The sequence below is a fragment of the Typopeltis vanoorti genome, chromosome 12 (genome assembly GCF_054136105.1).
Source record: "Typopeltis vanoorti isolate ZY-2024b chromosome 12, IOZ_Tvanoo_1.0, whole genome shotgun sequence".
In the NCBI taxonomy this organism is placed as follows: Eukaryota; Metazoa; Arthropoda; class Arachnida; order Uropygi; family Thelyphonidae; genus Typopeltis; species Typopeltis vanoorti.
In genome coordinates, this window is record NC_143560.1 from 138638671 (window position 1) to 138666532 (window position 27862).

General features: G+C 37.0%; 1 protein-coding gene across 1 annotated transcript in view; it reads right to left on the reverse strand.

Moving 5' to 3' along the window:
* LOC150101253 (uncharacterized) overlaps nt 1–26715 on the reverse strand; it is a 52267-nt gene extending 25552 nt beyond the window's left edge. The window contains exons 1-7 of the mRNA XM_090401560.1: nt 25818–26715; nt 18408–18478; nt 11321–11513; nt 9551–9709; nt 4866–5042; nt 4461–4558; nt 2061–2158 (exon numbers count right to left, since the gene is read on the reverse strand). Of these exons, the coding sequence (XP_090257686.1) occupies nt 2061–2158; nt 4461–4558; nt 4866–5042; nt 9551–9709; nt 11321–11513; nt 18408–18478; nt 25818–25896 (875 nt within the window). The 5' untranslated portion in view covers nt 25897–26715. The remainder of the gene's footprint in view (nt 1–2060; nt 2159–4460; nt 4559–4865; nt 5043–9550; nt 9710–11320; nt 11514–18407; nt 18479–25817) is intronic.
* Between the last annotated feature and the right edge of the window lie 1147 nt (nt 26716–27862).

Here is a 27862-nt window from a genome sequence, read left to right on the forward strand (position 1 = left end):
AGAGAGATAAACGAAACAAGAACTCTAATTAAATCGATCAAAATTAGAAGGGATAGGTGGTTTGGACATATACTTCGACATGATGGACTTGTGAAAAGAATAACTGAAAGCAAAATAGAGGGGAAAAGAAGAAGAGGCAGACCAAGGAAAAGCTTTCGTGACGAAGTCAAAGATAGCACGGGTTTGAGGAGTTACCAGGAGGTTAAGAAGAAAGCCAATGACAGAGCGGAATGGAGAAAATTGCTGCTGAGCTACTAGTCCCAAGACTGATGCAACTGATGATGACTGCATGTGACAACTTTGACACGAAATCGGCAGAAGAAACACAATTTCGATTCTAATTCCAATGACTACACGAGCATTTTCAATCAGATTTTGAAGCCTAAGTTGTTCAATCATTATTGACAATGCTCTTTGGCTGAAAAAAATCTGAGTTCGAAGGTTATTTATACGAGATTTTTGTACTGAATGTCAGTTACTTGATCTCAGTATGGAACTGGCGAGGTTTTTCATTCCGTCGAACAGACAAATCGGCAAGAAGAACACAGTTTAAAATATGAGCCAAATTTCTATTATTATTATTTTATTTATTTATATATTTTTTCCAACTGGTTACTGAGTTAGTAACGTGCCTGTGTAGCTCAGCGGAAGTGGCCTACGGCACTAGACAGCTGAAGAAAGAGCGTTGTAAGTTCTATTTCAGTCACCGACCAGAGGAACTTTTACTAAGCTTTTTTGTCGACCGGTTATCGAGGTAGTCGATCTCTGGCACAGAGAAGCAGGTTTTTTCTCCGAGAAACGCAGGTTTTTCGTCCCGTAAACTCAAGAAAATCGACCGCAGAACCCACAATAATTTCAGACAGAAAGCATAGTGTTAGGTGGGACCACAAGATGGTGGTACTTCTCAGCCGCCTCTCTTCACCCAATGCCATGTATGATGAGTGGCAGTGTTGGGCCAGCTATCTGTGATTGGCTGCCGGTGGAGATTGAACTGCCCACTCAATCTCCAAACGTTAGATAGGGTTAAAAGGCCTCGCTTGCTCCCTATAAGGGAATAAAAGACGTTCGCTGAGTTTTGATACCGAGTTAGTTGATACCGTGTTTGAAAAATCTGAGCGTAGAACACGCGAAAATATAAGTTAGGATTAAGAACATGAAATGGCTTCAGCTTGTTTCGTTGTCTCATCGCCAGCAACGACTAAGGTGGAAGTGAATGTCGTACACAATTAAAACATACATTGGATTCGATAATTTTATTCATAAGTTAGAATTTTATTATTTTTCCACCGCCAGACAGAATAAAAAAAAAATTCAGTGCTTTGTTACATTTTAAGATTTAATTTTGGGAAGAATTTCATTTAATTTCTTTTCTGATAAATCTTTCATTTCAAGTGTGTGTGTGTGTGTGGCGCGTGCGTGCGCTTTGAGCTCTTTCAGTATTCAAGTAACGTTTTTTTTTCGTTTTTCTCTTTAATGAAAAGTGCCATATTAGAAAACACGAACGCAGTATTTCAACGACGCCCCCCTCCCCCAAGGGTTATATAATACGTGTCGACGAGATATTTCTTGATCAAGAACCAATGCTTATTTTTAAAGTGAATGTTAGAGCAGGCAAAAAAAGGGGTGGAGAGTTTCCTCCACTAAGAATTAAAGCATCCTTTCAAAAGTTCCAAAACATGAATGGAATCAACTTTGAGTGAAGTTATTTTTAGGGGAGTTCTGTTAGTAGGCGTTTAATGCCCCCACATGAGTGTTGAAAATATGAAGCTGCCTGTCAGTAACAGTTCGGTGAAGTGGAATGCCAGGTTTGTTTGTTTGTTTGTTGTAGTCGAATAGACCAGAACTTAAAAAGCCCCGAATTTAAGTTTCGGTTCGATCTGGCTAACAACGGTGACGGATTCATAATATTCTTCATATTAATAACTTAGCTTACCAAACTGAAGCCTTTTCGACTCTACATTATAATACAGTTCTACATTATGATTAAATTAGATAACCAAAGCAAGCAAATCATTTTCCAGTTTAAATTTTACTAAAAGAGGGGCTAAAAATTCACATACTTCAATGAGACGACCTTCAGGTTTTTCTCGTCAGCTAAAGTTAAAGCCTTTTCTGTGAGCTTCGTTCGAAATTCATTGAAATAATTTCCATTCCTGAACTAAAATAAGGGAAATAAATGAAGATTGCAGCACAATGCAACAAGGGAATTTAATGGCGTTTAAATAAAAAAAAAAAAGAGACTAATTTGGGACATTTATATACAATAAAAAGTAAATGACAGTATTTTAAATTAAGGGGATATAAAATCCACATTGTTTTAAAACCGAACAAGAAACTCAAAGATTGGAATCAGAGAGTTTCATGCCGAATATAGTAAACTATAAAGTATCAGCGATCACTAGCGTGAGCTAATGCAAGTGACCCTAGTACAATACCGTCTGGTAATGTTCTGGTATTGTACTACGTACTAGGGTCACTTGCATTAGCTCACGCTAGTGATCGCTGATACTTTATAGTTTACTATATTCGGCATGAAACTCTCTGATTCCAATCTTTGAGTTTCTTGTTCGGTTTTAAAACAATGTGGATTTTATATCCCCTTAATTTAAAATATTGTTTATATCGCCGAAATGAAGCTTATTAGCTCTTTATATTTAAGTAAATGACAGTTTAGTTTGCGAAGTCGTGATCAGTGTTATTTGTAGATGATATTCACAAACGCTAAGTGTTCCTTTGTATTGACGAGCGTTTAAAATGTCGAGGAATAGGGCGGGTAGCAAAATGTCAAAATGTCTACCCGAGTGTAATTTCAACACGTGCAGACAGCAGAACAAGTGGTGCACGAACAGAAGTGAACCTGGCTCGGACTGAACAGGCAGCACTGTACAATAAGTCTGCTTGCGAGAGAGGAAAAAGTCGTTGATAAAATCTGGTTTATGCGAGGACGGAATACTATAGGGTTGTAGAGAGGTCTACAGGAAATGTGCGATACTCGGCCAGATGGCCGTAAACCAACGCAACAGGATCCTGTGCGTCCAAGACGACGTGCATTATTTGCACCACACTCGGAAGATAACAACCGTCGCGATCAGTTCTCGTACCTTGCCATCTTCATGCACAAAGGAGCGCACTCTGGTGACATTCTGCTCAACTACGATAGTGTTGTAAGTATTTTATTTTATTTTTTCTGTCAACACTCATTTATGAGCGCGAAGAGTTTATTCCACTAAAAAGGAAAGCAGAAAAGCTAACAAATGAGTACTGAAACTTCTCAGATTGCAGATAACCGCGAGGGGCCAATAACAAATTTTGAGCGATAAAAGCGTTAAATGATCGGCGACAGCAAACCGTCTGTATCACTTGGTATCCGCACTTTTAACCACGCTACCGGCCAAGACGTCTATAGACGTCAAGATTATCATGGATGCGAAGTGCACATTAAAATTGTAATACCATTGATATTACATTGAAATATATGATGGATACGAAGCATATGAGGATGCGTATTTGATCCATAATGGCCGGTAAGGTCTTCAAATCAAATTTTACCAAAGTTAGCCACCCACGAATACCTCTTGAATGTTCAAGGAACAGAGAAGCAGGTTTTGCAGTTATGTTTCTTAAATGCTTTTGTTCTGATTCGTGAAATGTCTTTGTTTTGAATCGCACATAACTATCAAGACCTCACTAGTCCAAATTAGACTGAGGGTGAAATTAAACAACAGCCATCATTATTATAATATTTTTAAAAGAAATCTAACAGTTAGAACAGACTTGAGAAGTTCGAACACTTTCAAGCAGTCAAGTCCGAATGTTACAAACTTCTTTTGTCGCATTTCGACTAGCGTTTTGTCACGTAATATTTCCTTCCGGTAGCACGGGTGGGCGCCATTTAGTTCTTTCCTTCACAGACATTCGCTAAGTCGCAAGAGGCAAAGCGACAAAGTGAGCTTGTGCATGGATTTTGCTTCCTTCGAACTGACCCCTTAAACGACTCTTTTTTTGGTGGAGAAGTCTGAAATTTCCAAGGAATGATGTGCAAAACTGTTACTTATTGGAATGAAGTCGGTTTATTATTATTATTTATTTTATTTTACTTTATTTTTGTAAATAATGTGCGTGTGTGGGTGGGTGAGAAAAAAAAGAGAGAGAAATATTCTCTCTCTTTCTCACACAAAACACTCATGCCTTATTTTCTCTCTCTTTCTATCGCTCGAGAGATAGAAAGAGAGAGAGAGAGAATCAGGTTTGTATTGTAAATACCCTCTGTTTTATTTCTTTCTGTCACGAATAAAATATCAAAATGTAATTATTTGCGAGCCGAACTGCTACGAATGTTAATTGTGTTCACCGACCTTGAATAAGTTGCAAGATGGAACACTAAACTGTAATTACGCACTGAGATCTACTGAAATTATGACTTCCGCACATAACTTCATGAATCCGGTGAGGATACTTGCCTCTTTGTGCTCGAGTTCATAGAAACAAACGGGAACCGCTTGAAGTTCTAAATCAAAAAGAAAATTCTCTTTCGTGTCCGGAGGAAGGAACTCTCCATCTAAAAAAGAAAAATAAATTTATTTAGAAGGCTCAGTAAGAATTAAAGAGGAAAAGCCAAAAGCAAGGATAATTGGGAAATATCTCAATCGGAGTTTCTCTCTCTCTCACTCTCTCTCTCAGTAGATTAATTAACTTTCATATGTCATCGGCATTACCTGTGAATTTTATTTTATTTCTTTCAGCATTCCAAAATCAATAACGCGTCAACCCAAGGAATGATGCTTAAATAAAATTTAAGCTACTTCTGCAGATAAATAGACTTTCTGAGGAAAAGGTAACAAAATTAAATAAATTTCTACACTTACCAACACTTTTCCAAGTAAGATGGAATTCCCCTTTGTGACTTGCTCGACACCCTCCGGATCTTCGAGGTGCGAAGATTACGTAGGCCTCTCTACTCAAGATGAGGAAGTCTTGTTGTGTGCTGAGTTCTCCAGTGAGAAAGGATGCTGGAGGTCCTTGCAACGTGCGATTCCGATCTCCTGAAAAATTCATCCCAAGGCATCGCATGCAGTTACACTTCCCGATCTCAGTAATAATGAATTCAACATGTTCATAAAGGAATTACTAAAAACAACTTCTTGGTTTATACGTTATTTGTGTTTACAATATACACGTGTGAATAAAAGCAAAAATAATAATAAACTCGATTAGGTTACAGTAATGCAGTTGAAAACCTATACATTTGGGGGTGGGGGGATAGTAAAATTTAAGGTTTTTTGATTTATTTTCCTCCAACGCTTTGCAACCAGCTCTCTTCCGTTACATTTGAATTGTTTTTATTTTCTTTCTTTCTTTTCTTTTTCTTTTTTAATTTAAACAACGATGTGTAACCACGAGAATAAACTCTTCAGTATTACATAATGCATAAAGATAATCCAAATCAACATATGGTGGATAAAGCGCAAAAAACAAAAAAAAAAAAAAAAGAAAAGAAAAAACGTTGTTCAATCAACAGCAACTTCAAATCAACACTAACACTGTGCCAGTGTTGCTGTTGCCGTCAAGCCTTATATAAAGGCTTCGCGGCCCACGAACAGTCAATTGTACTTGAGTTTTCATCCTAATTTTTTTCGATTTTTTTTGAAGTCTTATGCTTGCTGAATAAATTTTGTCTGTAAGCGTTTCATGGATTATCATGGTAGGGTTGCCTTTTTGCGGGAGGAAACAGACTCCCCCCATGAGACCGGCTAGCTATTTTTCGGTTGAAAACGCGTTAGCTTATGAAGATTCTCGCGTCCTAGACAGGATCCAAACCTAGGTTTATCCAAACGAAGAATATCGCCGATACCGACTAATAAAATAATAGTCTGCTTATTCAGCCAATTGTTTATGGCAGCGTTTCTCAAAGTGTGGTAGGCGTACCCCCGGGGGTACGTGGCAATTTTCGACTATGAATAATTAAAGGAGTCATTATATATTTCAACAAACAGTGCAATTAGAGACAACCCGGATAAAACGGCACTAACTAATGAATCACATCCCCCTCTCCAACAGAAACTGTTGTGTAGACCAAGCAAAACCATATGTTGCCGGTGGAATATATGGTTTTGCTTGACGCCACCCCAGTCGTTAACGTGTTAAAACTAAGAAATATATAGTGAATGTGTTTCAGATATTATGGAATTGGGTTGAAGGGAATTAGCATTTCAACTCAACTGTTGAAATGCCAATTTGTCTTTGGTTCGCGCGATCTTTTGTTAATACCGCACCAATCATATGCAGTTCTTCGCTGGTCTACGTTTCTCAAGTCTTGTAAATTACTGATAATTTTTGCTTGAAATAATGGGAAAGAAGATGACGCTATTTGATTATGCACAGGAAGAAACTGTCTCGATGCCAAAAGTAGTGATAGCGAGCAGGAGCTCGCTAAGTCGCACCATTTTCAGTTTTCTTCTGAAAACTTTAGTTTCCGAAAATTCCCGCACGTATCTCGCAACACGATTTTTTAGCTTTAATTTTGGGAAAAAAGTTAGAGTTATATTCGAGTAAATACATTATTATTTTTTTTTTTAGCTTTCAAATTCTTACGTATGGATCATTGGTTCAAGATTGGATTTATAAAACCCCCAAAAGAGAGCAATATAGCAAATACAAGTAGCTGTAAGCAACAAGAGAACGTTGATATTGCATCTGGATCAAATGAAATTGATGAGTGTGTCGTCTGACATCTCTAAAGAACCAAAATTTAAAAATAAATGATATTTTTTGTTTACATGAACATATAAATTCAAATAAAATAGATATTTAATTTTAATTAATATTTTAAATTAATTTATTAATTTTAATTAATCAATTTTTTAATTTATTTATTTATTTATATTTTAATTAATTGATTTTTTAAATTAATTAATTAGGGGGTACTTGGTAATAATGAAAATTTAAGAAGGGGTACGCTGATACCTGAAGTTTGAGAAACACTGGTTTATGCTACAAGATAATTTTTAAATTTATACTTCTAAAGAAATTATAAATATTCCTATAGAAGGTTTGAGAGCTTATCAGAGAATACTCTTCTCAAATTCCTGTACCTTCGTTTCTTATTAAGATGTGTAGGCTATTAAAGATTTTTGGGACCACATTTCTGCAAAAGTATGGACCTTTCTAATGTTTACATAACAATGTTTACAACAATAATATCCAGGAGATATAAGAAGACTTGAAATTCTCACTTTTCCATTCTTCATATTGTCCTCTTACTTTGCCCAATAAACGCATTTGTCTGTATTTTAGAATTTACTGGCCACAGAAACAGTACACTTTTCCTTGTAAGTTAGTTCACATACCACTAAGTAAACTTCAAGGTGCTGCTGTTCTTTGCTATGCACCACAATTCTGTTTGCATCTCAACAAATCAAGTTTTCAGTTCAACTGCTTTTCTTCAAAATGCACGAGCACCTGTTTCCTTTTTGTCTGTCCACGTGACACAACTTCTCTTGAAATTCTGACTGGGCGAATTTTATTGACGAATTTAGTATTTCGAATGTTTATAAGAATTTTTCGAAATGTCTCGATTATTGTTTCGTTAGGAACATTTCAGGTGGTCAAAGAGGCAAACAGTAGAATATTATATACTGAAATAAACTCTGCTTCAAAATGAACACAACACTACAGTGTATCGACGTGATTCAATTTTGATATAAATCAGATTATTTATTTATTTTTCTATGTTGCTTCTACCACGGGCTAGAGATTTCTCCATTTTTTTCATATATGATAAAAACAGTGTACTTAAAATGGAATTCGTCCCTAGGATTTGGAAAACAGCATGTGTGTGTGTGTGTGTGTGTGTGTGTGTGTGTGTGTGTGTGTGTGTGTGTGTGTGTGTGTGTGTGTGTGTGTGTGTGTGTGTGTGTGTGTGTGTGTGTGTGTGTGTGTGTGTGTGTGCGTGTGCGTGTGCGCTGTTTTCCAAAACCTAATGACTGCAGCCAAATGTGGACATAAATTTATTGCCAGCATACTAATAAATTATATTTCACAAAAAACGTGTTATAAATTTCGTACAAATTAAATTGCAATATGTTATTGGAAAAAAGTTACAAATTGCCTGAGTTAGGGAATTAATGTACAATACTAACAGAAATTTATGCGGAGAGACATTTCAGTATGGAACATGTCCACTCCAAACTGCAATGCAGCTCTCACAACGTCGTATCATGATTATCACGAAGTGAATCAGGAGCCTTAAGGCAAACTGGCCCACTCCTTCGTCAGAGCAAGGATAAGGCAGTGTTTATTATCTGGAAGAGAATTTTGAGCAAAAATGCATCTCCCTGTTGCATCCAAACGTTCTGTAGGGTTAAGATCTGATGAACCTACTGCCACTCATTCAATTAATATCCTCAGGTGTAGTATTGTCATCCATAAACATATTTGCTTACAGCACTACGGAACAATCCAGTATGACGTTGAAGAACTTCATTGCAATATTTTTCACCAGTCATGGTCGCTTTTTCCGGCACATGTAGCTCAGTAAGCATGTACGTTCAGTAAGCATACTGTCTCCCCACACTATGAACCCAGTATCGCCGTATCTATCTCTCTCAAGAACATTCTAGCGATGATATGTGTGCTACCAATTTCACGCCAGATCAAGTGTCGCCTAGAATCTGAGGAAAGACTAAAACGGACTCTCATTTGTAAAGTGTAGCCCATTGGTGTCTTGTCCAATTTCTATTGATACAACACCAGTGGAGAAAAAAAAAAAGAAAAACAAACGTGCTTTACGATGAGCTGTGGATAAAAGGACGCAGACTACAGCGTTTTGCTACAGTTTGTCGAGATATCCGCGTACCTTTTGATTAGCGAAATTATAAAAAGCGATTCGAAATGATATTTCTGATTCGACACCGGCTGGGCGGAATTTATGGAAATTTGCTATTTAGGATCTGCATTCAAATTTATCGAGTTATTTACATTTTACTGCCGAAAGGACTATTTTAATGTCAAAAGCAGCCAAAAGAAAAGTATGTCTTCATTACAAGGGTTGCGTTCGTTAATGATGATGATGCTATTGGAGGTGGTGGTGTCGATATGTGAGGATATATAACTCAATATGTAAGTGTTAATGAGTAAAATCGAAACGTGTTTCGAAGATAGAAGAATAATAAAATGTTAAGCTGCGAGGATATGTTCTGGTTTTTTTCCATTGTAATATTCAACAGATATCATTTGAAGCAACTGATTTAATTACATACAAGGAAACAATCACTAAAACAACAACAAAAACTTATCAACCTTTTAACAACCTCGACCAGCCTTCACTTCTAATGAAGAAGATGACTGGATGCATCATATGATGGATAAAGAATATAAATAAGAGAATGTAAATAATCCAATTGTGTTAAATTATAAGAATTATTTGGATAATCAGAGCGGAGATGTCAAGGAATAACTGCGAGATTTTAATTTAGCAGTTTCTAACATTTTTTTCCTTCATAAAATATGTGATTTGTGGTAAGTGGGGTAAGGAGATTGATGTTCTTCTTACCAGCTCCAATAAGAAGCAAGTCTCCAACGATGTCATCAAGATGGAGAGAAAGGAGGGTCAGCTGAACGTTAGTGTTCACTTTCTCTGAAACTGGATGTAGGATCCACGTGAACACAATGTCTGGGTGGTTGTCTTTTGTAGCGCAGGATTCAGCACAGCCTTCACAACATTCATGAAAGGGAAATTATGGGATTAGTTAGGACGTTTTTCATTGGAAAAGTTAATATACAAAAGAAATCAACTGAAAAGAAATGTAAATTATTAACTTCTTCAAATAAATTGAAGAAGTCAATTTCATAACTTCTGAATATTTCATACTTTTACATTCTACTTACTTCGTTACCGCAACATACTCGCAAATGAAAATATTTCATTCTTGGTTTACTAAAAAGACACGCACTCTCATCACGCCTGGACACTGAAATCAACCACACAAACTACACTGCTTGAAAAGAAGAAACCGGGCAGCATAGTATGAGCAACAAACAGCCATAACGCCCACTTTAATAAGATGTAGGACCTGCTTTCGCTGAGATGACTGCATCAGTCCTACAGGATATACTTCCCACTAGTGGACAACAGAAACCGATGGAAACGTTGGACTATTCTTTCTGTTGACATGTAATGTGGTCCTGGATTGTTCTAGGGCTGATGTCCCTTGACCTCACCCGAGGCTCCAGCTGATCCCAGAGATGATCAGCAGGGTTTAGATCAGGGCTCTCTGTAGGCCAGTCAAGTGTGGTGACGTTCATGTCCACAAACCACGCAGTTACAGCACAGTTATAACACGGTGCATTGAAAGAGACAGTGGTCTGTTCTGTAGAAACAACACAAAGAGGAACAGTCTCCAGAATGTTCAGATACCTATCGGAGTTTAGTGTTCGTGGCACTACAGAGGTCCGAAGCCAAACCAGGAAACACAAGACCATACCATCACACCGCCACCTCCGAATTTCATTGTTGGGGTTAAGCAACTCTAGTAAGAGACCTTCACAGGACATCTGCCACACCCACACTTGTCAACCTGTTCAGAACAGGGTGGAAGTGTGATTCGTCGCGCCATAACATAGCTTTCCAAGCTTCCACGTCCCAGTGTAACGCTCTTTGTGCCACTGAAGACGAAGCTGCAGTTTGGTTCGGGTAATGTAGGGCTTGTATATTGCGGTGCAACCATGTTGGGAGCCTCGGTTCTAAATTTTTTGTACCGATTCGTGTTCCAATCGATGCACGGAAGTCCACATTGAACGGGTTGACGGACGAATGGCGGTTTTCACGTATTATCCTTCGTAGCATACTACGGTGACGTTCGTTCAGTGTGGTGGATCGTCCACTGTGGACAGCACTTGCAGTTGATTCCCTGCGCTCCCATCTCAGTATGGTATCACTGATTCTTGACCTGGAATGGCCCAATTTGTCGGCCAGATCGGTCTGTACCATTGCATCCCATCACAACGCTTCCTTGAAAATCCGTCAAATCCTTTCTCGCATCCATTTCACCCGGACGCCGTTGCACTCAGTTGAAAGCATCCTATTCCTCCAATTTATATCGGCTACAAACACGATACATGGCACCTTGTCCACGGGGATGTCTGTTGACTTCTTTCCAAGTAGTCTATATAAAACTGCTAAAGTTAAGGTCAAGTGTCAACTGATGCACAGATTCCTGTGCTTTTATTATCTGATTCTTCAGATTCCCTAAAGAGATCAATAATCTCTCTCTTTCACACACACACAAATATGAATATATTTCTCTTCGCCCACGGTACTTACAATTGTAATTTTCCTCGTACTTTAGATGTAAATCTCCATGATTTGCGGTCAAAAAGGAATCGAGGATGTAGATGCAAACATCAGATGAATTAAAACAGCGGCAACCAAGGACTGAACTCGTGTTGTTGCTTTGGTTTTCAGTGGGACACCTGAAACCATCAGGATTGGCAATCGAAATGTTGTAGGTGAATCCCTAGAATACATGAGAGAAACTTGATTCAGAATGTTATTCAGAATGACTAATTAACAGTTTAATATTCTTGAAAGGCATAATGATAAAATAATTATGGTTAATAGAATGCATACGAAGTAAAATTAATACTTAAATGCTTGCATTTCTTGCTATCCGTGATTCCCTACATATACAAACTGCTAGAATCCGAGCAATTGCAAGAAGCTCTTTTACAAAATGCATGACACCGAATGAATCGTGTCTCCGACGATTTTTATGTCAGGCGGGAACTCTCTTGACCGTACGTATAACATGTCCTTTCAGCATCTGAAGAGCATATTTTTCACAAATTGTTAAATACTGTTTACATATGGCATGGCAGTTTCAATTCGGTACACTTTTATTTCTAAGAGAGTATTTGTGAACCATATTAATTGAGCAGAAAATCTCAAGTGTAACGTTATGTTATTTCAAGTCATTTAAAAAAATGAAAACTAATGTATTTGCATTACATAAATCCGTTTTAAATGAATAAATCTTCCTTACCAACTGCTTTCAAATTGGTTGTTAGGTCATTGTAATTTAGCTATAACAAAACTACAATACTTCGTTTGACTTGAGTCCGCGCAGTATGGTGGCTGTGAGGGAAGGATGCTTTCCGCTGGGCAGGGTGTCATAAATTCCAGTTGTCTCTAATTACACTAGATACTGTACTTATTCTATTTCTCACTACATACAGTGTACTGGTTCTCTATGCTGCATTTAATACTACAATGAAACTGTTTTGCTTGCATCTCTGCAATGTGATGTCTTCTGTGTAGGCGCTTTTTATTATTGGTTAGTTTACAACCAAACATAGAATTTCCATTCATATTTGTAGATTTAGGGACTCAAAAACACACGTGTTGAACAGATTATTTTATTAATACAAATAAAATAAAACTTGACTTTTCGACCTCTATATCGAGGTCATCATCGGAAGAATACAACTGTATACAGAACCAAGCTACATGCTCATGCTTTCTATAACAGTAAACTAAATCTACGTAGTTAATAAATCTTTTTTTTAGCCTGACCTCTAGTGATAGAAAGGAAAAACAAAAATAAACTTTCTATCATTAGAGGTCAGGCTAGAAAAAAGATTTATTAACTACGTAGATTTAGTTTACTGTTATAGAAAGCATGAGCATGTAGCTTGGTTCTGTATACAGTTGTATTCTTCCGATGATGACCTCGATATAGAGGTCGAAAAGTCAAGTTTTATTTTATTTCTATTAATAAAATAATCTGTTCAACACGTGTGTTTTTGAGTCCCTAAATCTACAAATATGAGTGCTGATCACCGTGTAACCCTAAAAGATAGAATTTCCATTGATTAATGATGTGTAATACATCTTGGGGTAGAGCGGACTCCTACCAGGCGCGTCCCTTGGGTGGCAGATGAGGGAAGAGCCAACAGATTGCTCCGAATAAAGAATAAGAAGCTGTGGACCAAACGGCGTGGCAGAGAAAAGGCCACACTAAAATGCCAAAGACTTTCATGGATTACACGATTACCGGGAATACATCTCGCACTACCGCCGATGCGCTATTCCGTACTTATTATTCTATTCTGGAAGAAGAGACAATGTACGTAGAGAAGAAGTTGCAATCCTAATAAAAAAATCTTACTGCAAGTGTAACAGAAATAAGCCTATCTAATCCAGAATAATAGGAATTAGACTAAAAGCCAAAGAAAAAGGACTACATATAAAGGTTATACAGATTTATGCACCGGACACAAGTCACAATGAAGAAGAAGACATCGAACTATTCTACAACGATCTCCAAAAAGAAATAGATAATGCAAACGCCAGAGACATCTTACTCATAATCGGAGATTTCAACGCTAAGATTGGAACTTTCAGAGAAGAGCTAAAAGATGTAATGGGGAAATTTGGAATTGGAACCGAAAAGGAAAGGGGAGAAACTCTGCTCAATTTCTGCAAATAAACAACCTCATCATCTCAAACACAATGTTTTACCATAGACCTAGTTTTAAATACACCGGGACCTCACCAGATAGAGAAATGCGAAATTGTATAGATTATATCCTAATTAGAAGTAAATGGAAAACTTCAATCAAAAACGTAAGAACGCTCAAGCGCCTAGATCTGAATACAGACCATGAACTGCAACATTGTGGATAAAATTTAAAGTTAACCATGAAATGGCCTCGCCTACTCCGGTATATACGGGAATAAAAAGGCGTTAGTTGATTTTTTTTTTTTTTTTAAAGAAATAGAATTGATAAACTCCACATGGATAAGTTAAAAATTTACCAAATTAGGAAAATTGAAGAAATAAATAGGACTCAAACAGATGAAACCGAAAACTTTGGAAAACAGGAAAAGAAACTTAAATATAAAGAGCTAATAAGCTTCATTTCGGCGATATAAACAATATTTTAAATTAAGGGGATATTAAATCCCACATTGTTTCAAAACCGAATGAGAAACTCAAAGATTGGAATCAGAGAGTTTCATGCCGAATATAGTAAACTATAAAGAATCGGCGAACCTAGCGTGAGCTAATGCAAGTGATCCTAGTACATAGTACGTTACCGGACACTCGTTGCAAAGGTGGGGAAAGTTCAGATCGCTATTCTTAGGTATTTTCCATAATGTAAAAACACATTTCCTAGGGAATAGGGAATGTATGCTGTTATTACATTATGGAGGGAGGTCACTACCCAGACCGGTTTCAGCCTTTTTTGAGACTTCATCAGTGAGTAGCTAGACCCGTTAATACCAAAGTGTATAGCGAAAAGAACTTATACTCTGCTATACGAGTTTCCAAAGAGGTGCAACCATTAAGTTACTTAAATATAAAGAGCTAATAAGCTTCATTTCGGCGATATAAACAATATTTTAAATTAAGGGGATATAAAATCCACACAAGGAAAAGAAATATTAATTAACTCGACAAGGGAAACTTTAGGAATTTATGAGACCCAATAATAAATGTATAACATCTGAAATATTACAAAATTTGAAAAAAAAAAAAAAACTAAAAACAAAAATAAACAGACATACCTCAGGAAAAAAAAAGAAGAAATGAAATTACACTCAAAAATGAAATTGATAAACTCTGCAGACAGGCTAAAGAAAACTGGCTAAACAAAAAAGCAGAAAAATTCAATGGGGCATATAAACACCGTAACTCAAAAACATTACATAACAAAATTAAAGAAATTATAAAAAAACTTTTCACCACTACCGCTCACAATGATCAACGATGAGGGTGAGGAAACAAGAAACCCAAATGCGATAAAGGCAACATGGATGGAACACTACTAAGAAACCCTTAAGAATGAAAGCAATAACTACCTAATAACAAAGCCCCGCACTAACTCAAGACATGACACCTTAATGATCCATTCTTCCATCGGAAGTGGAGAATGTTCTAAAGCAGGGGTTGTCAACCTTTTCCAGTGGCGTACCACTATATTTAATTCGAGATATTAGATGTACCAGTAAGGCAGTGGCTCACGTACCACCAGTGGTACGCGTACCATAGGTTGAGAATCCCTGTTCTAAAGCAAATGAAATATAATAAACCACCAGGGATAGACCAAATTCCAGCAGAACTCAGGAAAGAAGGAAAGCAAACAACATTAAAATTCCTTACCACACTTTTCAACAAAATCATTAAATCAGGAGAAATACTAGAAGATGGGAGAACAGGAATTATCAAACCAATTAACAAGAAAGATGATAAGAAAAATTGTAAAAATTGTAAAAACAGACCAATCACATTACTCAGCCATGCTTACAAAATATTTACAAGAGTCTTACAGAACAGAATAAAGAGCGCATATGAGATCATTCTTAGTGAAGAACAGGCAGGCTTCAGAAAGAATCGCTCCACATTGGATCAGATCTTCATAATACAAAATACTAGCAGAATTATACTGAGAACATAACAAAAATGTCCATTCCTGTTTTATAGATTTCAAACTATAGGCATTCGACTCAATAAACAGACTAACCTTATTAAGAATATTAAAACAGAAACAAATTGATGAACATACCCTAAACATCTTAGAAAAATATTGTAGTCTCACAGAATCAATAAATAAATTCAATAATATAACAACAGATAAAATAAACGTCAGTAAAGGAGTAGCCCAAGGATGTCCCATCTCCCCATACCTTTTTAACATCTACCTAGAGGATATGGTTAACCAAGCCTTGGAAAAGAGAAAAAAGAGTCAACCTAAATGGTTATAACCTTAATAACATAAAATACGCAGACGACATTGTAATGATAGCAGACACAAAAGATAAAATGGTGAACCTAATAACCAAACTAAACAATACGGGCTAAAGAATAGAGCATGACCATAAATACAGACAAAACAAAAATCTCGATAATTGGAAAAAACGAAGAAAAACTAAATCTCTCCTTGAATGGATCAACGAGTGAACAGATAAAACAATTCAACTGTTTAAGAATAGTAATAACAGAACACCTAGATACCATGACCACTATTAAACGTAGAATATCGACTGCATGGTCATCATTTAATAAGCTAGGTAAAATCTGGAAAAATAATAAAATCTCCAAACCTCTAAAAATAAAATTATATAATTCAATTATAATACCCACCGTGCTATGCTTCAGAAACTTGGACACTCAAGAAGACGGGACGGACTCATTGGGACGGACATGTCGAGAGAATGCCATCAAAAAGGCTACCCAACCTTGCTCTGTATGCAAGAATAAAAAAGGAAGACCAAGAACTAAATGGACAACAACAATAAAGGCCAACTCTGGATTACAAACACAGACAGCTCACCAGCCACTCAAGAAACCGAGACTCCTGGTAAGTAAGTAATACATCGTGAAACAGATTTTCTTTCCTGCACATATATACAGGGTGGCCATCCCTATTCAGAAAGTTATGTTGCTCGATCTAACAATTGGAATGTCACCGAGTTTGGTAGGAAGACTAATCAAGATACGGAAAGAATGATTCTGCGAAAAAAAAAAAAGTTCGAAAAATCGCCATTAGAGGGAATTATGGAGCAGGAAGCCGAAAATTTTCATATAAAAAAAACGTTGAACACCTGCCTTGCTGGCATCATAAGAACTATAAAGTAAAGGGGAAAACTTCTCAAATGCATTTCTGTTGATACTCGTGTTCAACATGCGCCTCACTTTACCTTACCAAGTGAAATGAATCAGCTGCTTTTTGAGTTCAAAATCCTCTGTCAGTTAACGTAGTTAGATCGATGATTTGGAAGTTTGAACACACACACACACAAAAACAACTCGAGCATATTGAGTTCACCCCCAAAGGTAAACTCAATGTGCTCGAGTGTGTGCAACACGTTTGTGACAGCACTTAGACTCCAGTAAATGTAATACTGTAAATACTGTGCTAAATTAAATTTATATCAAATATTGATTACTTTATTGAAGTGTGGTTGGTGTATCATTGGTGGAACACATAAAGTCCTTGTTATTCGTTTTTGTCCAATGTAACGCTTTTTTTTTTTTTTTTACATTGTACAGCGCCATATCTCCCTTTATCGGCGACTTATTTTAATTTTCGCGGAGTCCTTCTTCCCATGTTTTGATTAGGTCTCTCTCTCTCTCTCTCTCTCTCTCTCTCTCTCTCTCTCTCTCTCTCTCTCTCTCTACCAAATTAGGTAGCATTCCGATTGTTAGACCGAGATATAAGGCCCTGAATAGGGGATGTTTAATTCTGGCCACCCTGTATTGGGTTTAGATCGAAGCTTGCCTGTCGTGTTAAAGTTTCCAAGAATTTTGACACTGTTAACGACAAAATGTTGGTGATTCCTTGTTCCAGTTGATCGTCGAGAGTGCAGTGATTGGTGTCAGTAGTTTACATGTTGTGTAAAATAGAATATTTTCTGCGACTTGATAATTGTTTTTTGATATTTGTAAAAATCCTCTTTCAGTACCTCAGGAAGTAGTGAAAGAGGATTTTTTTGTTGCTCAGTATAAACATTCATCTTGGTATTATTTTAAACGTATTGCAGGTGTGTGTCAACAGTGTTGAAAAATAAATCAAAGCAGCTGATCAAAGTACTGTCGGCTTACAGTAACCATCTGAAAAGTCAGCACAATAAGTTATTACAAAGAGGAGAAAGGGAAAAACTGTTGATGCAGCACCTTCAGCTGAAATTATTGATATTGAAACGACACTAAATTAAAAAAAAGTTCATGTCGGGTTATTTATGTTTCTATTTTCCTTATCTTTTAATTACTATTTATGTATAGAAATAAAAATCCATAAGTTATTTAACAATAATTCTTTAGAATAATATATTTTTAAGGTTTTATTGTCATGTTTTTTATGTTTTTATTCTTATGTTTCAATAAAATTTTTCTTTATTAGTAATATTGACACCTTTCAATACACAACTCTTGAAAATGTAACAGAATACTGATAAATTACCGATAATTATGAAATATTTTAGCGCATTACTGGTAATTGAAAACGTCAGTCAATGTCCATTCCCTAACGTGGAGTATCTCCATAGAACAGACGGAAAGAGAACGCCTTTTGGTTGAACACCCAGGGGATTCTGTCTCCAGATAAGAAATATTTATGAAGGTTGTATTGTTATTTTTATTGAATATGAGTCATCCTGTTACGCGAAAGCATTGCAAGGATTTTAACTCTGTTAACCTAAGCAAACTAGTCTGAGAACACACGGAGTTAAGAGTATCGCTTAAGCAGTGGTGGCATTGACAGCTGAAATTTCCTGAAAAAATATCACATGAAAATCGAATACAATAAAGATTTCAGTATCAGTTTTTCTCTGATTCATTTTAGTTCTACTTCACTCCAAAATCCTGGGATTTCAAGGCATTTTGAATTGTTCAAAGTGATCTACTTACAGTTTCACTGCTGTTCGAAATCCTTGAAGGGTTGGTTTTAAAATCGCATTTCATCGAACTGACGAAATCATCTGCAAATAAAATGTAAAAAGATTATTAATCTTTAATACGTTAGAACCATTATGTAATCATTAAATTTCCACCGACCATCTATTCATGGCAAAATTATTTCATCAGTAACCATAGCCATTAATATCCATTCATTAACGGATAGGTAATGGCTATTAAATATAAATTGACTGAAATGCAGAATTTTGTTAACAAAAGTTTACGCATACTTCGTATGTGTGAAGGTAAATGAATTTATTACATTTGTACTCAATAATAATTTAATTTGCTGTACATCAGAACGTTTGAAGCCAGAAAAGGTGATGAGTTTTTTTAATTATGAAACGTGAAAATGCCATGCACCCATGACTCTAAATGTGAACAGATTTTTACGCCATCTAATAAGTGGACAAATGTTTCTGATTTGTTCATCAAAGTCCAGATCCTCAATTAGTAGTCAGGATAATAGTTATCATCCTGTTCTGAATAATATCGAATGAAATTTGAGATCATGCTCGACCATTCACTGTAATGCAGCATTTAAAATGAGCTGCCTACACGATTATATAGAGGCGATCAGCAAATTTAATTGCGGAAAGAAACATTTGACATGTTGCTATAGCAGTTCTTCATTATAAAACCTAAAGAACATCACAAATCCAGATTGTATGGTCCAGAATTTTAGCTCCATGTTTATAGTTAATAAAGCAGATTAACATTGATTAAAAAATCGATTGTGAAGGACTGATAACTCTCTCATCACTTTGAAAGAAGTCAAAGCCATGTAACGATGCTCCCAAGTCAGTGCAATTGTGTCGAAGTGAAATGGCTGTGAGAAGGGCACCTGACGGAGTTTGAAAGAGGCATTGTGATAGAATGCTATGTTGCAAGCCTGTCTGTTAGGCAAATTGTTGACAAACTGGCCCATCCTAAGTCAACAATCCAATATCATAGTGAGATGGAAACGCAGAAATCAACTCCAAAGTGAACGACTCACCACACTCACTGAACATGTAGTGTGCTAAGAAGTAAAATATGTAAAACCACCATTCGCCGCTCGACGCGTTGAATGCGAACTTCTCAGCATTGACTGGAACACGAATCAGCACAAAAACATTCAGAACGGAGGCTCACAACATTGGTTTCCATGGTAGGACTGCAATATGCAAGCCCCACATTACACGAACCAACATGCAGCGTCGTCTTCAGAGGTGCAGCAAACTGCGTATACAGTGGGACGGCGAAGCTTGGAAAGCTGTATTCACTCTACACCCTCTACTGCGTAGATGGACAGGTGAGGACGTGGTGAATTTATGGTGAACCCCAACTATGAAATTCATGGTTGAGGTGGCAATGGTATGACGTTTGTGGTGCTACGAACATTTTAACCCCCTCCAACGCTCCACAGAGGCCTAATCGCAAAGTACTAAACATTTTTGGGATTAGCTGGAGCGTTGGAGGAGGTTAAGTGACTTCCGTTCCCCACAACTGCTCTGGACCTCATTACATGCCTACAAGAAGAATACGCCCAAATTCCCACTGATTTTGTGGAAGATATGCCCCGCAGGATTGCTGTAGTCATCACAGCGAAGGGATTTCCTATATCTTATTAAGTGGGGGGGGGGAGGCATGGTTGTTTGTTCGTTACACCATGTCCCTTGACTTCGTTTCAAGCAGTGTATAAACGCGCACGCACACACACGCAGTAGGATATCAGACAGCCATTGATTTCTTATTGGATCTTAGACTGTAATGCGCGCGTGTTTTGTAGGTGTTGGGTTCCAAAATGCTAGACCACTGGAAGAAAGATAGTTGTAGGATCGGTAGTGGAACTGTTTCTAGTTTTTTTTTTTTTTTTTTTTTTTTGAACCGTGCCAAACATCGATCTTTGGTGCAAGCAAGTAGTTTATCATTATTGTCAATGTCAGTGTCATATCCCCACGTGCCCCGAGGGCACAGAGGTCTGACATACGTCAGTTTATAGGCCGAAGTTAACCCTGTGAGAATGTCCAGTCCTCAGCAGAGTGCCAATAGCATCGAACGATTGATCCCCTTTCAACTACTAACCGCGCTCAAACTTGTTAACTTTTTTTTGCGTGAGCCATTAGTAGCAGAAACTCAACCAATCGACCAACCTTTGCTGGCAAGTTTTTATCATCATCATCAAATTATGGAGTTGATCGTACTAAGGAAACCAGCAACATATACAGAGAACTTTTATGTTATACCCAAAGCACAATACGATTTTCAGAAAAAATAAGGGAACGACATCTCTCTTGGAAGATTTTACGGACGCCATTAATACCGCCTTAGATAAAAACAAAATTATCATGTTAGACTTCATCGATTTGACTAAAGCATTTGACCCACTCACACATGAAACCAAATAAGCAAAGCTAAGACATCTAGGAATAGATGGGGCCACTGCAAAGATGGTTTAGAAATTACCTTCAAAATAGAAAACAGATCACATGAATCGGGCCAAACCGCATTAGAGAGCCACCAGTAACCTGTGGAGTGCTATAGGGAGCTGTTTTCTCCCCAACTTTATTCAACATTTATATGCACGATATTAACGAGCTACCTCTCAAAGGCAGTTTACAGCGATACAGCGATAATATCCATCAATAATAATGTAAGCATAGCCCAAACAAATATGCAGCATAGCATAAATCTGCGTCCTCGCAGTTAGCCGAGTGGCTATGCGCTTCGCAACCATATGCCTGGGAAAGGAATGGCCTGGGTTCGATTTCCGTCGCCGAAGGGAGGAGCTTAATGATCTTTTTCAGACATAGCCAAGTTAGTCGATCTTAGGTGTGGACAATAGGGTTTTCTCCCCAGTTTATCTGGGGGTTTTCCTTCCTCTAGCAGGCAACCCGGCCCCGTAAACCCATGCAGTTATAGTCATAGGATATATCAGGAGGCATTTCTTTACTTAAGAAGTAGCAAATTGCATTAACAAAGTTTTACTGAACTGTATTAATTAACACAAAAATAAATTAACAAAATCACATTAATATTTTGTATTAGTTTCTAATCATTAATAAGAAAAATAGAAATCGAAATGTTTTCTATGTTCTGTTCGTGCTAGTTGTGGATAACTCTTGACCCACACAACGGAAGTGCTCGAACTGAAGCGACAACTCTTTTAAGGCGTCTTTCCATGACACAAAGCATTTCTTAACTCACTTTATTTATGTACTTTATCAGTAAGTAATAAGTTTGCTTATTTAAAAGGCAGATGGCAGCAGTTGTAGAAGTCAAATCAATCAAAAGTGCTAATGACTTTCATAATTTGATAAAATATGAGCTAAATAGATATCACATATCGAACAAAATACTTTATTGCAACTAAAAGACGGCAGAAGACTTTATTACAAGTGGTACGTGGCCTCAATCTATTGCAGATTCTGACTTAAAAATAAAAAAAAAAAAACATAATTTTTTCTCCCAGCATAATGAATTCTGATGCACTGCTTCAAAAGAAATTAATAACCCGCCCATTTTATCTATCTTGAGAGATCGGTAGGTTAAATTTTGCCTGTTTCTGTTTTAGTGGTTTTTCTTTCTCATCAGAATGTAATTTTGAGTTCCAATTCTTAAAGGATCTTATTGAGCCTTCTCTCCTCTAAGGTCTTTAATGGAATGAGTGGACGACAACCCCAGAAGGAGACAGCCTAACTCTAGGCGATTGGCTCGGAAAGAGCAGTTCATCAGGGTACCACTCACTATTCTCATCTTATTAGCAAAACGCTATTCGCTAGTCTCTTTCATCGTGTGCACAGTAACATAAAACTCACAGGTTAGACTGTGAAAGAGGCTAACGGATAGCGTTTTGCTAATAAGATGAGAATGGTGACCTGAGGCCTTTTCTACTACTTTTACTATTGCCACTGTTTTTTTTTTCTTTTTTTAATTTCATCCTCTCCTATAACCGTCTCCCTCACCCTTTGTAATTCTTTCATAGGCCGATGATGTGAACCCGCACTCTTTCATCGTGGAGGGAACTGAGGTAGTTGGAAAGAAGCATTGTTAGAGGGCCCGTAATTTTACAGGCTTATTTATTCAATAAATTGTTAAAAAATTGGGCCGTTGCAACTCGATAGTCAGTAATACCATACTCAGATGGAAGCGCAGGGAATCAACTGCAAATGATATCCGCAATAGACGACCCAGCACAGTCACCGAAAGTGACGCTGCTACGAAGGATAATATGTAAAAACTGCAATTCGCCGGCCGACATGTTCAATGCGGAGTTACGGCATCGACTGGAACAAAAATCTGCACACAGACATTCAGAACCAAGGCTCACAACATAGACTTCCATGTATGACTGCAAGCCTCACACTGCCGAACCAAAATGCAGCTTCGTCATGAGTGGTGCAACAAGTGTACAGTGGAAGCTTGGAAAGCTGTGTCCATAACATTGAAGAGCATGCTATTCGATTACCATCCTTTAAAACGTTTCCATCATATGCAAATCAGTTGCATGACCCGAAAGACATTTCCGTTTGCCTGATCTTTCCGTTTACCTGATGAAAACAGCCAAATGCATGCATGTATGCATGCACAGACACTGCCGTAGCTGTGGCACGTTAAATTGTTTATTGTATCGCGATACCTCTCCGAAGTAACCAAGGAGGTCACAAGACCCGACTAGCGAATGTCCTCAAAGAAGAATGATCCAATGATAAACGAAGTTGTAAACTTTGGATGAATGCAAAGGAATTTGTTGGATTGCATGTGGGTTTTGCGTAGCTCATGCCCGGCAATTGTGGTATTCACAGCTTCATTCAGGTAAAAGTGAGCATCATCTCCACACAAAATCATCCACGGCCACGCAAGGTCCACCTCCACTCGAACAAAGAATGTTAAAGCGCGAATGCCAGTTGATTTTCAAAATTCTACGGGCACAACTCCTGTGTTGGTTGAAGATCCTTTAATGAAAGTGAGAGATCGTATAACAAATGCAGCAGTCGATTTTCAACTTCTGATTGAGGAAGACCGAATCAGCTACTATCAAAACTATTAAGTAGACCATTTTTTGATTTAAACGATATAGCCTATCCAAAACAGGTGAGCTGATAGAAAGCTGAGTTACTAGAATCATGGGCCAGATTCTGTGATTATATCAATATTTTTTTAAATATAAATATTTATAAACGGTAAAATCTTTCCGGTTGAGAGCAAACATTTGTTCTATGATGTTACAAAGAAGAGGGTTGTCGCAGGCAGTGACGTGTTGAGGAGCATGAGAAAACATGTTCATGATGAAATCTGCGTAGATTTGAAATGCCATCAAGAAAACAGGCAGGTTGGATTCACATAAAAGTAAGCAATACTTGTATGTACATTCATTCTAATTCAGACCATTCTCATTCAACTTGTGTTGCACCGAGAAAGTGCACGTAATTTCAATTTTGTTTTTTCAGGAAAATCACTCGAGAAAAAACACTTCACTTAACTCTAAAAAGATGGCTGCTAGTTGTTATTTTTAAGATACTCACAACGTTATGTGGTTATCAAGAACCAACACAGAAAAACGGGCAACAATTATGGAATGATATCTTGAGACACCTAGAGTACATTTTGATGTTGACATTGGACATTTTAAAATACCGAGATGGCAAATTTATCGTCGATGCCAAACAAAACGTCGTAGACGGTGATGGTAAAATTATCATTGAAAGGCGAGGATGCTGAGCGATTCATCAAAATGCTTGACATTGACAACCAGCTCTTGTTCATGCAATTTGAGTTACCAGCTATCCATATTATATGGGACGGGTAAAGTCACATTCTGAAGAGTTCCGTGAAATCATTCGAAGTGCAAGTTTATTTAGTTTGACAAAGAGTATTTTTTTTTTGGAACATGTACAAGTATTATACAAAACCAGCATGCGATTCCTTGGTTAATAAGGAGCACTAGAATCTTTTACCAGGCATCAAGTTGTTTGGATGTATGAGCTGTTCTTCTAGATGGTATTATATTTAATGGGTTTAGATCATTTAGATTTATTAGATTAACGGTATTAGACTTAAAGATTCTTTAGTACGACTATTTTAAGCACTCTTTTAAGCGACTATTTTAAGTACGACTTTTAAGCACTTCGAGATCGATGATTAATGAACATTTTTCTTATCGAACTGATGTAAGGCACATTTTATTTCATTTGAAATTTGAACAACCCTCAGTGAAGAGGTGTGAAATGTTGCTAATATTTCACTAATGTTGTTAATATAATAATTAATTCACTTATCAGTTGTTCTCTTAGTTCAACTGTAAATAAACTGATGTCGAATAAAATGTGCATTTGTGAACTTAATGAATAATTAGAATGTCCTCCAGAAGTAAGTTACACCACATCTTAATTAGCTATTGTAATAAGACTTTATTTGAAGTCGTGGCGAAGCAAAATTTTTCCTTACTTATTCCGATCAGTGTTTGATATACAAAACATAAATTTTTATGAAACACAAAAATCTGTTTACTTAATGTGATTACAAAGATCTGAAGATTTTGTTTTGGGGCTATCCGTATTATGTGGAACGCCTTCACCTTGGCCATCGGCTACAATTCCTGCGTAAATTTTATTTTTTCATACGATTCCGTACTACTTGCGATAGGTTTCATTAATTAAATTAGACTTGATACGAAATTACATTTCTGGTTTCATCCAAGTGTGAACAAACAAAGTCTGCGTGTGAAATATCTTCTCGAGCGGAGTTTATAGAGGCTTCACATTATATAATTAACGACTTTACATTAATTATCTTAATATCGGATATGGGATATTATAGACATGTATAATGCCACACATTATGGGACTATGGATTATGGTTTTGACCTTTCTTGTGGTCTCATCAGTGGAGCCAAACTAGGTAGGTTTCATTAATATTCACTTCATTAACATTCGGTTATTATTAAAACGACAAATTCTGGCGATACATTATTAAAAATTAGTGAGTTTTTCTCTAAGTCAAAATAGCAAGTCTCTGAGGTCAATTCTGTAAACATCGTCGCTGATCGTTTCCAAATGTTTTTTTGCAATTTTTTTCCAAATTTCGAAATTCGTAGTTTTAAAAAATTGTTTTTCAGGATATGACAGTTCCTTGAAATTGAAGATGGAGATTCCAGTCTTAAGATGACCAGACAGATGACTTCAGTCATCGGTCTGACCTGCCAAGTGTGATGCAGTTAACAGCAGTTACTGATTACACGTCACGTACGTTAATAATTAACTTTTGAAAATGAATTTATTCTGATCAAAATCTTTTTGCTGAGAACGTTTTATAATTTTTCAGATTTTTTTCTGCAGTTTAAAAACTATACAAAGTTTCGTGTAGAGGAAAAGTACTTACTCGAATGTGTTCGTGCTTCGCCACTTTTCAGACTACACACAGCTGCAAGAAACATGACGAAAACCTTTTCCTTGGACATTTTATCCTTATTTGAATCACGTTATGTTCTGAAACGTTACTAAAAGTTCATATCCGTGTTTTGCTAGGCTTAAAAGTCAAACGTACATAGAATGCGGCATTCTTGGGTGTGTGAATATTTTTCTATCTCCCCGATAACAGCCTTCTCCAAACAACAGTGAAATTTCACACTACGTCACAAGTTATCACCTGCACAACTGATGATCGCTTGAACAACTTTATAAACAGATCCCATTCAGGTTGCAAATATCTGATCAGAATTGTTCTAGTTATTTAAGAGGGAACATACTGGGTAAAATTATTTAAATTACAAACGGAAGTTTTCAACATTATGCATAGAAGATTGGTCATCCTAATTGCACATTCTGTATAACTCTAACATACCTTCATGCTATCCGTATCATCCTCTCCATTTCCCTCTGCCACTATTGTTCTTTATGTAGCCGATTGTAATATTTCTCATAAATATGCACTCTTCTTTCTTCCAATGAGATACGCAGAAGCATGTCACTGAAAGGTGAATCACTATTGTTGCACCCGATTAGCGATTTCAAATGAGCTCACAAAATACCCACACTGTTCCAGATAGTAATGCAGATCTGGATGGAATCGTTGTTTATATTTAGAACTTATCGTCAGATATTCTTGTTTCACAATCGCATGAGAAGTACATTAATTCTCGCTATGTACTTTCAGTAACTTTTCTTATTTAACTTACTTTTAATGCCTCCGCAGAACAACGACACACTTCCTCATTCAACATTTAGCTGTCATTTCGCCTTAGTGATGTGATTCTGCTGTAAGAGGTGTTTTTTACTATATAATTAACGTTGGTGTATTCCACAGTTCTGCATGTGTATAAAAAACGAAATAATCAAAATATTTTCAGATTTTTCCCTTGACAGTTAATCACTATAGAAATTATCTCGCATTCTAGTGCTATTAGGTAACGTGTCCCTTCAGATGGAACTAACGATCCCACCTGCAGTTAACTCGCTCTGGCTTTTGATAGGCTTATCAGATAATTCGAAATGGAATATGATTTTATTTCCGAGGTCTGCATTGATAAAGAAGATTACGTCTCATAATAAGCAGATAAAAGTGATTACCCGTTCCAAAGTGCAGCTTTGTTCACAATTCTTGAATTCATTTTTACACGAGAGCAGTTTCTCTCTCTCTCAATTTCTTTTTAATCTGTCGTTACATAGTTCCTGTTTTAAGCCTTTCAGCCTATAAAAGGAAACGACAAATATAAAATAAAGAAATTTCATCGTATACACAACATGCGTATACACAAATACAAGGCGACAAATTTATCGCAAGCCGTTTCGAATGGCGCCACAGATTCAGTAGATGTTTACTGCCAGCGCAGCCTGTAGGCAAGAGCAGTGCTGACTTAAGCTGCGCGCAGATGAGGAAGCCGAAACGAGGGCTTGTTCGATTCCTGTGATTACCAAGAAGGCAGAAATACTAACTGCACACTCATTCGAAGAAAGTACCCAGTGGTAATATCGTTATGGGAGGTGTGAAGTGTAAATCTGTTTCTTCCTGATTTGAATGACGTGAATTCCAATTCCATCTGGACTTTTCATCTGATAATGAGTTCGGCATACGAATGTGGAAGAGATTCTCTTCCCAGAAACTGGGGTCCCTCATCCCGAAAAACAGGCAAAGTTTCCAGAAGGACCACACATAATATAAACCTCTAATACTAGTATAATAGCTAGTTTCTTCAACCGTAAATCTAGAACAACCAAACAAGCCGAAGACAATCAGTTCTAATGTTATTTAATGTCATCATTTATGTTTACAGCAACTGATGACTGCACGACAAACCAATGTGACTGGTATGTGCAATGGCATCATCTATCGTGAAAAATGTACTGCCGCTTATAATTCAGTTGTATAATCACAGTTGTATATATCCATCTATACGCGCTCCATATATATAGGAGTATATCCATCCC